General features: G+C 49.6%; 1 protein-coding gene across 2 annotated transcripts in view; it reads right to left on the bottom strand.

Annotated features, from left to right (window-relative positions):
- Window positions 1-15377, bottom strand: part of LOC119964353 (vitellogenin-like) — a 98818-nt gene that overhangs the window by 39985 nt on the left and 43456 nt on the right. For both annotated transcript variants that reach the window (XM_038793723.1, XM_038793724.1), the window contains exons 14-19: window positions 12252-12376; window positions 12069-12149; window positions 7658-7768; window positions 3546-3729; window positions 1609-1699; window positions 1282-1467 (exon numbers count right to left, since the gene is read on the bottom strand). In XM_038793723.1, coding sequence (XP_038649651.1) covers window positions 1282-1467; window positions 1609-1699; window positions 3546-3729; window positions 7658-7768; window positions 12069-12149; window positions 12252-12376 — 778 coding nt within the window. The remainder of the gene's footprint in view (window positions 1-1281; window positions 1468-1608; window positions 1700-3545; window positions 3730-7657; window positions 7769-12068; window positions 12150-12251; window positions 12377-15377) is intronic.

The following is a 15377-nucleotide window of genomic DNA, read 5'->3' as shown; positions in this document are numbered from 1 at the left end:
TCAGGTGCATCTTCCAAATGGAACATTAAACCCAGCGGTCTCAGGTGAATGTGAAAGATTCCTGGTGTTCTGGCCAATGTCTATCCCTCAATTAACATCACTAAAATTGCAATACTGCTGGTGGGGATCTTACTGTGTGCAGGTTGGCGACCACAATTCCTAACTTACGACAATGATTATACGTTGAACAGAATACTTAACCTGTTGGAAAGTGCTTTGTGACATTTTATGGCCGTTCACGCAGGTGGGATCTTCCTGTGCCGCCAACAGCGCTGCCCCACCGCTGGTATTCAGCCGGCAAGTGTTCCACTCAATGGGAAATCCCTTGACAACGGCAGCACCAGGAGGTCCCACTGCCAGCCTCCCTCCGTCGCAAAACACACGCCAGGCTGCTCGGTAAATCCCTACCCATGTCTGCCTTTCTATAACCCAGCCCTTACACTAGATAAATATCGATGCTTTTGTTACCTCCAGTCTCGACTCGTCCCGCGTTGCCTATTGACCTCAAACTTTAAGAAATGTTCATGGATTAAAAACCCCATGATGCCACACGTTGCCCTAATTGTAGCGATGTGGTGATATAACCACTGTAGTTATGTGTACTTGAAGTAGGGGGATGTATGCCTGTACCTGTAATACAGGTTCTTCCGGTAAGCCCCTGCCGGCTAGCTCCGCCCACAGGGAGCTTGTGTATAAATATGCGTGTGAGTCACTCAGACCTTAGTCTACAGTTGCAGATGGAGGAATAGCATCGCACAGCAATAAAGCCTCTATTGTACTAGTCTCTCATCTTTGGGTATAATTGTTAGCGCTACAAGCGAATGAGGTTTTGCCCATTAACTTTGATGAACGAAGCAATGTGCATATGGGAGCAAGCAAATGTCTTCAATCCTGTAATCCTGTCCCTGCATCTGCCAGGGAATGGTGCGTCCAAACTTTAACCCCCTACATTATTGTACACTCCAACAATATCTGTCTTTCAAAAATACTTCAATTTGGCATGTCTTTGGGTGAACTCTACTTTCTCTCTCCACAGATGCTGCCAGACCTGCTGCGTTTTCCATCATTTTCTGTTTTGTTTCCGAATCCAGCATCCGCAGTATTTTGGTCATTTTTCCTTTAACTCATTGTCAAGTTTGGTCTAAATGATACTTCAGTGAAGTGCCTTGGAGACATTTTAATACAATAATGGCGCAACATAAATGCAAGCTGCCATTGATGTCGTCGGCTCGAAAGAGAAAGTGAAAGAAAAAATGGTAAGTGGGGGAGAGTTTCTCTTACCTAGCCGAAAACAGCTGGTCTTCCTGTTGCCATGGGAGTCTCTCAATTTTGACGTTGCTCTTCTTCAAGTTGACTCTCGCGGTGAAGTCCACGGGGATAACGGTGCTCGTTTTCAACTGCACTTCGACTCCTGTCTGAATCAGAGGTGTGTTTATTCCCATGACGGCAATAACATCTTTAACTGAGCTGGAGAGGAACGTGGTCAAAAGGATACTGTGAGAGGCAGTACAGAGTTGAAAAGAAATTTGGCTGACCGATATCAATTGATTAAGAAACGCTTCTCCACTTCGCCCAGGCAGTTTAATTACCTTTGTGTAAAATACCCACCTTGAGGTGAACTGGACATCAGTCTGAATGCTGGTGTTGAGGAGTTGAACCATGGTAAAATTGGAAGGGCGGACAGTGAGCTTCATTTTGGCTGTTGGAAGAATTCATTGGAGGGGGGGGGGGGGGGGGGGGGGGGGAACAAAATGAAAATTTAAGGTGGCTTTGTTCCAATAAAGGGCAACACAACACTGAAAATGCTGGAATTCTGAAATAACTATGGAAAATTCCCAGCAAGCCAGCCAACGTTGGGGCCGGAAAAGGACTGGCTAATGTTTGGGGGGGTCAAAGCCCCTTTGTCAGAATACACCAAAACAAAGATGGCGGAGTGAGCAAAGGTCACAGACTCGACTTTTGTCTTGTTCACGCCGAGTAGGTTCCTCACCGAAAGATAAATCTCAGCAGTGTTCAAAAATGAGAAGGGGATTCTCTAACATCATGGGCTAAATACCTGATTTAATTACATAACCAAAAGCTGGTCTTTCATCAGAATGCTATGTGATCTTGCTATGCTCAAAATAGTTGCTCCATTAGCCCACATGACTAAAGTCACACAAAATAGCTGATTTTAGTCACACAATTGTTCCAGAACAGTAAACGGCCATTCGGCCCCTCTACACAATAAGAAACATGGACTCATCTCCTCCCCAAAGGACAGTGGATACTGAGGAACAATTTGAGCTTTCAAGACTGATATGGCTTGATTTTTGTTCGGCAAGGGTATCAGGGATTGGAAATGAAGGCACGTGAATAGAATTGAGATGTAATTCAGCAATGATCTGTTTGAATGATGGATTAGTTGCAAAGGGCAACTAATATGACTTCATATTGCTGTGCTTCTGAAAGATGCAATGAAGCTGGATATAAATGCAAGTCTGTTTCTTCTTTTGCATTTCCAGCATTTATTTTCCACACTCTGGGGTGAATTTTGCCAGCCCCCTGGTGGGGGGCTGGGGTGTTGGTAGTGCAGGAACAGAGGTGGGGGCGGGAGAGGTTTCCCAGTGACTGGCCGATGGGCCTATTGGCTGCCCGACCAACGGAGGCATTATTAAAGCTCCAATTACATGTCACCTTACAAGGGTGCTGGTATTTTGATGAAGGTGAGGAGGACCCACCCACAGAAACCCACAGAGACGGCCCACCTACGGCAACTCTGGGGGTTAAGGTAACAAGGGCAGCACGGTAGCATGGTGGTTAGCATAAATGCTTCACAGCTCCAGGGTCCCAGGTTCGATTCCCGGCTGGGTCACTGTCTGTGCGGAGTCTGCACGTCCTCCCCGTGTGTGCGTGGGTTTCCTCCGGGTGCTCCGGTTTCCTCCCACAGTCCAAAGATGTGCGGGTTAGGTGGATTGGCCATGCTAAATTGCCCGTAGTGTCCTAATAGTAAGGTTAAGGGGGGGAGTTGTTGGGTTGCGGGTAAAGGGTGGATACGTGGGTTTGAGTAGGGTGATCATTGCTCGGCACAACATCGAGGGCCGAAGGGCCTGTTCTGTGCTGTACTGTTCTATGTTCTATGTTCTAAGAGGCGGCAAGGCCCAAAGAGGTTGCGGCAGGCAGTAGCGGCAGTCCCAGTGTCTCCAGGAACCACCCGGAGGAGGGTCTCCCTGAGGAAAGAGCCTTTCGCCCAACCCCCTGAATTTTAATATTTGCATTCCTGTCAGAGGGTGCCGCCATTTTGAGATTTCCGGCCTGTGTCAGCTGGATCCACCTCTCCCAGTGGGGCTGCTCAGCCTTCAGAGCTGCCGGCCCTCTGACTAGGCCGGAGCATTTCACCACACTCCGTTCTCACTTGGATAGCAGGCCCAGAGGCGGCCAGTTAGGAAGAGGGCAATAAAACACTGGCATGTGCAGGTTAGGACTCGCTTTTTGGCCCGAGGTCAGGATACCGAAGTCTGCAGTAAAACTCAGCACCTTGTCACAGCTGTCCACAAAATAATTACCCTGTGCTGCTGAAACAACGGTGTAATAAAACGCCATCTCCATTGGCAGGCCAAGTGATGTTGGCACAATGTGCCGAATCTCGGATACCAGCAAGGGTTTAGTCCAATGCATTGTTACTCCATTCTGAAGCATGACTATGTACTCCGCCAATAATCTCTCAATTCTTTCTTTTTCTTTCTTGACCTAAAGCAGGACAAAAATTTAAAATGTGTAAATAAGTTAGAGTGTAAGACCCTGAAGCTCTTCATAAATTCATTAAATGTCATATTTTAACATTGGTAGCCGGGCAAAGCCCATATGACCAACAAGAACACGGGAGGAGGAGACGGCCATTCGGTCCCTCAAGCCTCTTCATTCATTCAATACTGTCATGGTGGGATCTTCAACATCAATTCCACTTTCCCGCCTTCACGATCCTGCAACATTAACTTCCTTCCGAATTGCCGCTTGGCCTTGTAAGGAAAGGATCTTCCATTCATAGGGACCGGTTTAGCACAGTGGGCTAAACAGCTGGCTTGTAATACAGAACAAGGCAAGCAGCGCAGGTTCAATTCCCGTACCGGCGTCCCCGAACAGGCGCCGGAATGTGGCGACTAGGGGCTTTTCACAGTAACTTCATTGAAGTCTACTTGTAACAATAAGCGATTATTATTATTATTCTCTCTTCAAATGTTAGCTGATCGGATCTCCCAACACTAGGGGCGCGATTCTCCGCTCCCCACGCCGGGTGGGAGAATTGCGGGAGGGCCGGGCGACTGATTTCACGCCCCCCTGGTGCCCACCGCGATTCTCCCACCCCCCCCCGCTCGGAAGAAATGCAGCTCGCCATTTTTCACGGCGACCGGCGATTTTCTGGCCCCGATGGGCCGAGCGGCCTGCCGTTCGCGACCGGTTCATGATGGCGGCAACCACACCTGGTCGCTGCCGTCATGAACATGGGCGCCAAAGGCCCGTTTGAAGCTTGTGGGGGGCGGAGAGGGGAGTGAGCACCACGGCCGTGCTCGGGAGGGGACTGGCCCGCGATTGGTGCCCACATCTTGCGGGGCAGCGGAGGGGAAGACGGCCACCGCGCATGCGCGGGTTTGAGCCATCAGCCGTCGTGACGTCAGCCGCGCATGCGCGGGTTGGAGCCGGCCAACCTGCGCATGCGCGGCTGACGTCACATAGGTGCCGCCATCGCGTCATTCTCGGTGCGCCGCTTTGACGCAAGCGTGAAGGTCCAGCAGCCGAGAATAACGGAGCGCCGCTCCTAGCCCCCCGGGTGGGGGTGAATAAGGTGAGAGGAGCGGCCTCCGAGGCCGTCGTGAAACTCGGACGAGTTCACGGCGGCCTTCCCGATTTTTCCCGGGAGCGGAGAATTCCGCCCTAGGAATTCCAGCTCCTGGAAATCAATTGATTGAGTGAGGTAATGCGGTAAGTTGGTCCTTGGGTGTAGTGGTGGGGTGGTGGTAAGGGATGATTTGGCATAGGAGGGAGGAGGCTCTTGTTTCAGCAAGCAATATCAAGAAAAATAAGTATGTTTTCAATCACAGGAATAGAGTAGTCATTATGTAATTTTCGGGATGCGTGCGGCCTGGAAACACCCATGATGGGAAGTTTGCAGATTTTTCGGGCAATTGTGGTAAGATGGCTTTGGAGCTGAACCCATGTGACTTGGGTGGTCAGTGACCCTATGTAACTATGGTGAAAAATGAAAATCGCTTATTGTCACAAGTAAGCTTCAAATGAAGTTACTGTGAAAAGCCCCTAGTTGCCACATTCCGGCGCCTGTTCAGAGAGGCTGGTATGGGAATTGAACCGTGCTGCTGGCCTGCCTTTGTCTGCTTTAAAAGCCAGCGATTTAGCCCAGTGTGCTAAACCTACCTCTTTACTGACCATTTACCTACTGGGCCAAGCTCATTCTTGGGTCTAGAAACATCCAAAGCCAACTTAGTGCTTTACAATACTCCATCTGCTAATGTTGAACTGTGGCCGCAGTGTGCATGAACAACAAGGTGCTCTGCAACAACTCGCCAAGGCTTCTTCAACAGCACCTTCCAAAACACTCAACATCGACCGCCTAGACAGAACAAGAGCAACAGATGCATGGGATCTGCATCACCGGCAAGTTCCCCTCGAAGCCACACACTGTTCTAACCTGAAACAATATCACCGTTCCTTCACTGTCGCTGGGTCAAAATCCTGGAACTCCCTCCCTAACAGCACTGCGGGTGTACCTACACCACATGGATTGCAGGGGTTTAAGAAGGTGGCTCACCAATACCTTTTCAAGGACAAGCAGGAATGGGCAATAAAATGCTTTCCTCGTTATTGATGGTGACATTCCATGAATGGGTGGAAAAAGACCATTCAGTCCATCATGCTTGCAAACACTTTTTATGCTAGCTCTTCGGCACTAATTTGACTTTGTTTTCCTTCTGCTCATCATCTTGAAAGTTATTCCGCTTAAAATATGTATTTACATTTTCTTTAAAAGAGTCAGGGAACTCTCCTTCAATGCTGTGCTTCGACAGCATTCACAATAAATTTGGCAAAATCTCTCTCCTCACTCTCAGCCAAGACCCATCACTGACTCCCAAAACCTCCAACACATTACTGGGTTGCAAAAGAAACCCAGTGCTATATATATTTAAAGAGGTCATCCTTATTTCTTTTTGTTTTGATCTGGATTTTTATGATGCAATCAGACAATTAGGATGGATGATCCTCTGCCTGGGAGTCACCCCACAGCCGTCTCCAGAGCAAAGGAATTTTCTTCTCCGTTTTGGAATGTTTCACCTCGTTCTGCCAAGGGAGTGACGAACAGACAACCGAAGAATGTCAATTTCAAAGGGGCCGACTCAAAGATAAATTGTATTTGGTTAGCCAATCCTGCTTGTGGTGGTCATTGGGTCGGCTGTGATAATGGCCTAGATTCTCCGTTGTCAGTCCGCCCCACAACCGCTGCTAGCGAGGAAGAAGAATTTGGCGTATTGTCTGCTGGCGGCGGTATTCTCTACTCCCACTGCGTGTCAATGGGATTTTCCAGTGAAGCCACCTCACGCCGTCGGAAGCGACCCGGGCAGACGTACGTTGCCGGCGGGACCGGAGAGTCCTGCCGCCAACGAATGGCCAGAGACGTCCGGCCAACAGCTTCCCAAACGCAGACCTCTAACTGGTAGCTGAGACATCCTGGAAACAAAGTCAATTCCAGATGCTGGATATACATCCCTGTTTAAAGTAATTGTAGCGGAGCAAGGTCACATGACCCAAGACTCTGGGGCGCGATTCTCCCGAGTCACAAAGACTCGGGAAGCTGGCGTCAAAAACGGGCGGGTTTGACGCCAGCCTCCGCCCCCCCCGACCGGGAACCGATTCAGCTCCCCGGTCGGGGCTAGTACCGCGCGGCCGTGAACTCCGGCATCGCGGCCTTAATGAATTTCGTTAAGCCCGCTAGCCAGAGTTAGCGACGGCTGACGCGTCAGATGACGTCAGCCGCGCATGCGCGGATTGGACGACTCCAACCCACGTATGCGCGGATGATGTCATCATGCATATGCGTGAAATCCGCGCATGCGCGGGCCGGTATGCCCCTCAGCCGCCCCGCGAATGGATACAGCGGGGCGGCGGAAGGATAAAGAGTGAGCGGGGTAAGTACCCGCTGCCCGCGCTCAGTGCCCACCGATCGCGGGCCCATGGCACCCTTGGCACGGCCGTGGTACTGCCGTGCCAATCGGTGCCATGGCTGCCAAGATCGGGACTTTACGGCCGTTTTTACGAACGGCCAGACCAGGTGTGTTTGCCGTTCGTAAAAACGGCCGTAAAGGGCTTGGAATTCGACCCATCGGCCAGCTGAGAATTGCTGCTGGCCGTAAAAAAACGGTGGCAGCGATTCGTGTCGTGAGTTGGGCGTGGGGGGGGGAGAATAGCGGGAGGGCGTCGGACTTAGCGTGGCCGTAAAAATTGACGACCCCCGCTATTCTCCGCACCGTCGTGAGTGCGGAGAATTGCGCCCAATCTTCCAACACAGGTCTCTCCAGCCAGCCAAACCTGAACGTCCATGTGGACTTTGGACTCTGGAACGCACGTGATCCAATATTAATTTGGTAACATAGCCATTTAAATTACTGACCATTTGTAAATCTTCCTGGTGAAGTTCAGTAAAAGAAAGTTCTTGACCAAACAACTTGATCCAGGCGACTACGAGTGGCTTTGTTGTGGGTATGGATTTCCATCCAGGCACCTAGTGGTCAACAAAATTCAGAAGAAAAAACAATGATTAAATGCTGTATATCTCAAACAAGATCAGAGAATGGCAGTGATTCGCGTCCAGCAAAGAGAAATAAAAGGTTCATATTCAGGAGAAGGTTCGAGGAAGAGTTTACATCTGTTCCCTGACCGTGTACCACCCACAGCATGCACTATAGACAACTCGCCAATGGGAATGGGACAACTCATCGCCAGCCAACTCATTGCCAGCCAACTCATCGCCAGCCCAACTCATTGCCGCCGACTCATCGCCAGCCCAACTCATCGCCAGCCAACTCATCGCCAGCCCAACTCATCGCCAGCCCAACTCATCGCCAGCCCAACTCATCGCCAGCCCAACTCATCGCCAGCCCAACTCATCGCCGCCGACTCATCGCCAGCCCAACTCATCGCTGCCGACTCATCGCCAGCCCAACTCATCGCCGCCGACTCATCGCCAGTCCAACTCATCGCCGCCGACTCATCGCCGCCGACTCATCGCCAGCCAACTCATCGCCAGCCCAACTCATCGCCAGCCCAACTCATCGCCGCCGACTCATCGCCAGCCCAACTCATCGCCGCCGACTCATCGCCAGCCCACTCATCGCCAGCCCAACTCATCGCCAGCCAACTCATCGCCAGCCAACTCATCGCCAGCCAACTCATCGCCAGCCAACTCATCGCCAGCCCAACTCATCGCCAGCCCAACTCATCGCCGCCGACTCATCGCCGCCGACTCATCGCCAGCCCAACTCATCGCCAGCCGACTCATCGCCAGCCCAACTCATCGCCAGCCAACTCATCGCCGCCGACTCATCGCCAGCCCAACTCATCGCCAGCCAACTCATCGCCAGCCCAATAAAAACAGTACAGTCAACAGACTTCTTAACAGCGCTCTGGAATGAATGGAATCTATTTAAACCAACAGACTTCTTAACAGCGCTCTGGAGTGAATGGAATCTATTTAAACCAACAGACTTCTTAACAGCGCTCTGGAGTGAATGGAATCTATTTAAACAATTTAAACCTATAGAAAACAAAGGACATTTTAACATATTTTTCAGTAAATTGACTCTATTTAAAAAGTGCCCAATATAAAAACGATTGTATTTAACCAGAGACGGACGGAAAACACAATACAAAAAACAGTAACTTACAATTAACAGCGTCTATTTCAATAGAGCCCTACAGTAAACAGTCAACTGACCAAATCTGAGCCTAATCAATTTCACATTTGTCGCTCGCATGTTCCATAACCCTGGTGTTTGTCAATTTCAGCTATTCAGACGAAAAGCACAAAATTATATGTATATTCGCGCCTGCCACATATAATTTTGTGCTTTTCCAGAGCGCTGTTAAGAAGCCTGTTGGTTTAAATAGATTCCATTCACTCCAGAGCGCCATTAAGAAGTCTGTTGACTGTACTGTTTTTATTGGGCTGGCGATGAGTTGGGCTGGCGATGAGTTGGGCTGGCGATGAGTTGGCTGGCGATGAGTTGGGCTGGCGATGAGTTGGGCTGGCGATGAGTTGGCTGGCGATGAGTTGGGCTGGCGATGAGTTGGCTGGCGATGAGTTGGGCTGGCGATGAGTTGGGCTGGCGATGAGTTGGCTGGCGATGAGTTGGGCTGGCGATGAGTTGGCTGGCGATGAGTTGGCTGGCGATGAGTTGGGCTGGCGATGAGTCGGCGGCGATGAGTTGGGCTGGCGATGAGTTGGGCTGGCGATGAGTTGGCTGGCGATGAGTCGGCGGCGATGAGTTGGACTGGCGATGAGTCAGCGGCGATGAGTTGGGCTGGCGATGAGTCGGCGGCGATGAGTTGGGCTGGCGATGAGTCGGCTGGCGATGAGTTGGGCTGGCGATGAGTTGGCTGGCGATGAGTTGGGCTGGCGATGAGTTGGCTGGCGATGAGTTGGGCTGGCGATGAGTTGGCTGGCGATGAGTTGGGCTGGCGATGAGTCGGCGGCGATGAGTCGGCGGCGATGCGTTGTCCTAGACCCTCGCCAATAGCTTCTTGGACAGCGCCTCTCAAACCTGGACAATGGCATCAAGTGTTGCCATCACCAAGGTCCCCTTCAAGCCAGACACCATCCTAATCTGGACATAAATACCTCACCTTCATTGGGTCGATATCCTAAGAAACCCACTACCTAACAATACTGTGGGAATACCAGCACAGCATGGATTGCAATGGTTGAAAAATGAGCACAGTCACCCTCTCAGGGAAACTAGGGATGGGTCTTATGAAGGACGTCTGAGAATCAGTTAACAATGATGCTGGTGGAGAGGCCACCATTTGGTGTTACAATTTCAAAAAGGCATGAGTTTGAGAATCATGATGCGGAGATGCCAGCGTTGGACTGGGGTGGGCACAGTAAGAAGTCTTACAACACCAGGTTAAAATCCAAAAGGTTTATTTGGAATCACTAGCTTTCAGAAAGTAGCTCACTGGATGAAGGAGCTACTCTCCGAAAGCTAGTGATTCCAAATAAACCTGTTGGACTTTAAACTGATGTTGTAAGACTTCTTTGAGAATCATATTACAGCAGTGCTGTAACTCTGACAGCTGCTTATGAAATGATATAGGTCTTTGTGTGCAGGGGACAATTTCAAAGTTTGCAGTTGACAAAAAAGCATTGTAAGCTGTAAAGAGGACAGGGTAGAACTTCAAAAGTACATGGACAAGTTGTTGGGGTGGGCAGAGAGGTGGCAGATGAAGTTCAATGCAGAGAAGTGTGAAGAAAATGGAGAGACAATATATAATAAGGGGTAAAATTCTTAAGGGGGTGCAGGAGCAGACGGACCCGGGTGTGCATGTGCGTACATCATTGAAGTGGCAGGACAGGTGGAGAGAACAATGAGTAAAGCATACCGTATTTTAGGCTTTATTAATAGTGGCATAGAGTACAAGAACAAGGAAGTTCTGGTGAACTTACACAAGACACTAGTTAGACCTCAGATGCAGTTTTGTGTACATTTCTGGGCGTCACACTATAGGAATGATGTGAACGCATTGGAGAGAGTGCAGAAGAGGTTTACGAATGCAATCCATGTGGTGTAGGTACATTCACACTGCTGTTAGGAATGGAGTTCCAAGATTGTGACCCAGGGACAGTTAAAGAATGCTGATATAATTCCAAGTCAGGATAGTGTGTGACTTGGAGGGGAAATTGGAGGTGTTCCCCTGTGTATGCTGCTCTCATCATAGGTGCCGATTGAGGTGCCTTGGTTAGCTACTCACCTCATTACAGCCTTGTTTCAAACGTGGACAAAAGAGCTGAATGTCAGACGTGAGGTGAGAGTGATTGCCCTGACATCAAGGCAGCATTTGATCGAGTATAGCATCAAGGAGCCCTAGCTAAACCAAATGGGAATCAGGGGGAAAACTCTCCACAGGTTGGAGTCATGCCTGGCGCAAAGGAAGATGGTTGTGATGGTTGGAGGTCAATCACCTCAGCTCCACGACACCACCTTAGGGTAGTGTCCTAGGCCCAACCATCTTCAGCTGCTTCATCAATGACCTGCCTTCCATCATAAGATCAGAAATGGGGATGCTTGTGGATGACTGCACAACATTAGCACCATTTATGACTCTTCAGATGATGAAGTAGTCTATGTCCAAATGCAACAAGACCTGGACAATATCCAGGCTTGGGGCTGACAAGTGGCAAGTTACATTCACGCCACACAATTGCCAAGCAATGACCATCTCTGACAAGAGAGGATCTAATCATCGCCCCTTGACATTCAATGGCATTACCATTGCTGAATCTCCCCCCCAATTAACAACCTGGGGGTTACCATTGATCAGAAACTGAACTGGACTAGCCATATTAATACTGTGGCTACCAGGACAGGTCAAAGGCTAGGAATCCTACGGTGAGTAACTCACCTCCTGACCCCCCCCCCCCCCCCCCAAAGCCTGTCCACAATCTACAAGGCACAAATCAGGAATGTAATGGAATACTCTCCACTTGCCCACAGCTCCAAGAACGCTCAAGAAGCTTGACACCATCATAACTTGGCATGGAAGTGTAGCATCAGTAATACAAAGGAGGATCCCGGACATTGATCATGAAATAGTATCCATTCATAGAAGGTTCCAGAGTGCAGGCATTGCGTTGTGGCAGGATCGCAACGGCCCTTTGAGATCAAAAGACTCAGAACCAAATAACACAGAAACCACACCTTAACAATGGTCCCCCACGAAGCTGGGGTGCCAGGTGGTGACCAACACCAGAGGAAGACATGTTAGCAACATTCTTCAGAATAGGAGATAAAAGGAATTGTCCGAACCTTCCTCGCTATACGTTCATTCCTCGGCCCCCTCTGATGGGGCTGATTCTTTCTCCATTCTCCCTCTATATGGATACCGATCTTTTAAAAAAAAAACAAGCAAAGGATGATTATGTTTAGGAACATTCAGTGAGATAGAAGCAGGCGGCACTCTCTTTTACAGCTATTTCAGCGTCAAGTTACCTCCAGAAAATCCGAGGAGACTCCAAGGCCATAAAGGTGGATGTTGATGATGGCTGTCGTTGGCAGAATGCCCTCGGACTTCTTCAAGAGGTAAACATTGGCATTGATTCCAGCTAAAAGCTTATCTGCAGGAACAATTCTAACACTCATTCTTCTGTTAGCAACATCTCAATGAGCAAGAATTAGACATTTTATTAATATTCAGTCCCATATTTCATGACAAACCGTATAAATTTCCATCGTGCCCCTCCTGCACTGAAGACCTTAAAGGATTATTTTTTGCCCGTAGTTGTACCTTAGTTAACCATGTAAAGTTAGACAGTAACCATATGTACACCAGGGCGAGTATGTTTGCCCTTCCCTGTTCATAGAATCATGGAATCCTTACAGTGCGGAAGAAGGCCATTCAGCTCATCGAGTCTGCACCGACCCTTTGAATGAGTACTCTGCCCATTTATACTCCCCTGTCCACTCGCCCTATCCCCGGAACCCAGAACGTAACCCTGCAATCCCTGGGCAAGAAGGAGAAATTTAGCACGGCCAATCCACCTAACATGCACATCTTTGGACTGTGGGAGGCAACCGGAGCTCCCAGCGGAAACCCACCCAGACACGGGGAGAAAGAACAAACTCCACAAAGACAGAGGCCAGGATTAAACCCGGGTTCCTGGCTCTACGAGGCAGCAGTGCTAACCACTGTGCCACCGTGCCTCCCCTGCAGAAAATAAAAACACGCCACTGGGAATATATTATCAGTCACACCTCACACCTCTTCTCTACCGAGTAGGACTACACTCCTGTATGCTTCACCCGATGCCTGTGTCTATGTATTTACGTTGTGTATTTTATGTTTGCCCCATTATGTATTTTCTTTTCATGTATGGAATGATCTGCCTGGACTGCACAATACTCTTCACTGTACTCAGGTACACGTGACAACAAACAAATCCAATCCAATCCAATAGTGCGTTTCCATCAAATTCCCCGATAAAACAAGTTCCTTCTCCTTCACACACCCAAATTCTCCACATTACCGTGCCATTTAAGCTTAGAAGAACCACTGAGAAGCTGAAAGCGATTGCAGCTCACAGGGGTCCGATATCGGCTACAGGTAAAAGATGACCCCCCTCATCCGACTCCTGTTGGATATTAATGAACCAGATTATGTCAGTTCTGTAGCTCTCATGTTTATTTCCCCGCGCCGTTCCACGAGTTCTCAGCTTTATTGAAACAATTTTCCCCACTTGTCGCGCTGGGATTGGAACCGCCAACTTTGGGGCTGTTTGGCAACTCGGCATCACTGCCCCCATTAGAGCATCGAGGGAGAGAGGGACAAGGGTGGAATCAAATGATGCACCAAGTATACTGTCTCCTCTCTCAGATAAAGGACGCCGTGACATCATTAGAAGAAAACGTAGAAACAAAGAGCAGGAGTCGGCCATTCGGCCCATCGATCCTGCTCCGGCAGTACAGAGGAGTTTTGTCAGCTCCCAAAACAGATCATTTCTCTCAATAATGTGTGTAAATTCGCTGCCATGTTTCCCATATTACAACAGCGACTGGACCTTACAAACACCTTGTTGGTTGTAGAGTTCTTTAGGACAGTTTGAGATTGTGAGAGATGCTGTACAAACCCAATTTCCTTCTTTCAACATTTGGAATGGTGGAGTGGTTGAGGCAGAACCACATTAAACATTGAAGAGAACAACGAGATGCAGGGGCGGGAGCTGTACGGCATCTGGATATATTGGAAAATTTGCTTGGGGAAAGAGCACTTTAAGTACTAATTGTACCAATACTGTTTTCACAGAGCAAACACAGGAAAAAAGAAAGTTCTGAAGTGCAGAGAAGGCATTACACTTGAGGCATCCATCTGCCTCTTCTGGTTAATAATGAAGATTGACCAGCGGTGTACATTCAACATTTACTCACAGCTCTGCCTGGCTATGGTGGCTTAGGGGTTTTTACAAAACTTTCTTTCATGGGATGTGAGCTCGAGCAACATTTGTTGGCGAATAGTGTTAATGGTTCATTAATTGTGTGGTTAAATACATATAGGTGATGGGCATTGTTTGATTAAGGATTGGGATCAACTATTACAGGCACAATCTAACGGAAACGTTTTCCAAGTGACATTTAGGTTGGTTTGGCTGGGGTTTCCCCCCATCTCTGAGCTCGATCTCACCCACACTTTGAATTGTTTCCATCACTGGGGAGCTGGCCAGCCCGGGCCCTCGGAGATCGGATGACCATTTTGAAAGGATGGCCCGATCTCTAAGTGAGCTTGAGGGTCCACCCCCCCCCCCCCATCCATGGGAAAAGTCATCCCCTACACGCGTGGGCATTACCTCCGCCCCCCCCACCCCCCGCCCCCCGGGAGGACAACCCGCTATAGGGTCGTTGAGGGCTCCCTCTTATTCAGGCCACTCCACGCCCCCTTTTGGGACCCCCACTTTCAGGATCCCCACCCTTCAACCCCGCCAGCCTCCTGGAGGCCCCTTCACACCTGCTCTTCGCACCCCTCACCCATCATAACCCGCTCATCCCTCTTTTCATGGTCATGACTCCCTCAGGCATCGGCCCTGGCAGTGTCACCCTGGTGCCTGGAAACATGGCACTGCCACCCTGCCTGTGCCACCCTGGTACCATGGCACTGCCACCCTGTCAGTATCACCCTGGTACCATGGCAGTGCTGCAGTGGCAAGGTGCCAATCAGACAGTGTCAAGATGCTTGGGTGGCAGAGGGAGAGCTGGGGCGTTTCCCTGCCCTGCTCCTGACCAAACAGAGGTCAGGGAAACTCCCTAGGTGCTGTGACGCCTGATCCAGGTTTGTGTGGACCGGTACTAATTGCCACCTGCCTCTCTGACCTCTCACTGGGGAGCCAGTTAGATCACAGCAGACTGTTAGATCGGGGCTCCATCTTGCTAATCAATTGAAGATTGCCCTTAATTGGCCTAAATTAGCTTTGCACTGCATCTAGACGGGATTCGGATCCCGCCAATGGGAATGGGCCGGTTGGATCACAAACCGCCTGCCACCTGGCGCGGTTCCCGATTTGGGCCTCTCCTGCAATCTAACTGGCCCGCACGGATCCTATATTTACAAGAAAGATTACCTATTAGGTG

The sequence above is a fragment of the Scyliorhinus canicula genome, chromosome 4 (genome assembly GCF_902713615.1).
Source record: "Scyliorhinus canicula chromosome 4, sScyCan1.1, whole genome shotgun sequence".
Taxonomy (NCBI): domain Eukaryota; kingdom Metazoa; phylum Chordata; class Chondrichthyes; order Carcharhiniformes; family Scyliorhinidae; genus Scyliorhinus; species Scyliorhinus canicula.
The sequence above is the reverse complement of the archived record's forward strand: the minus strand, read 5'-3'. Positions and strand labels throughout refer to the sequence as shown.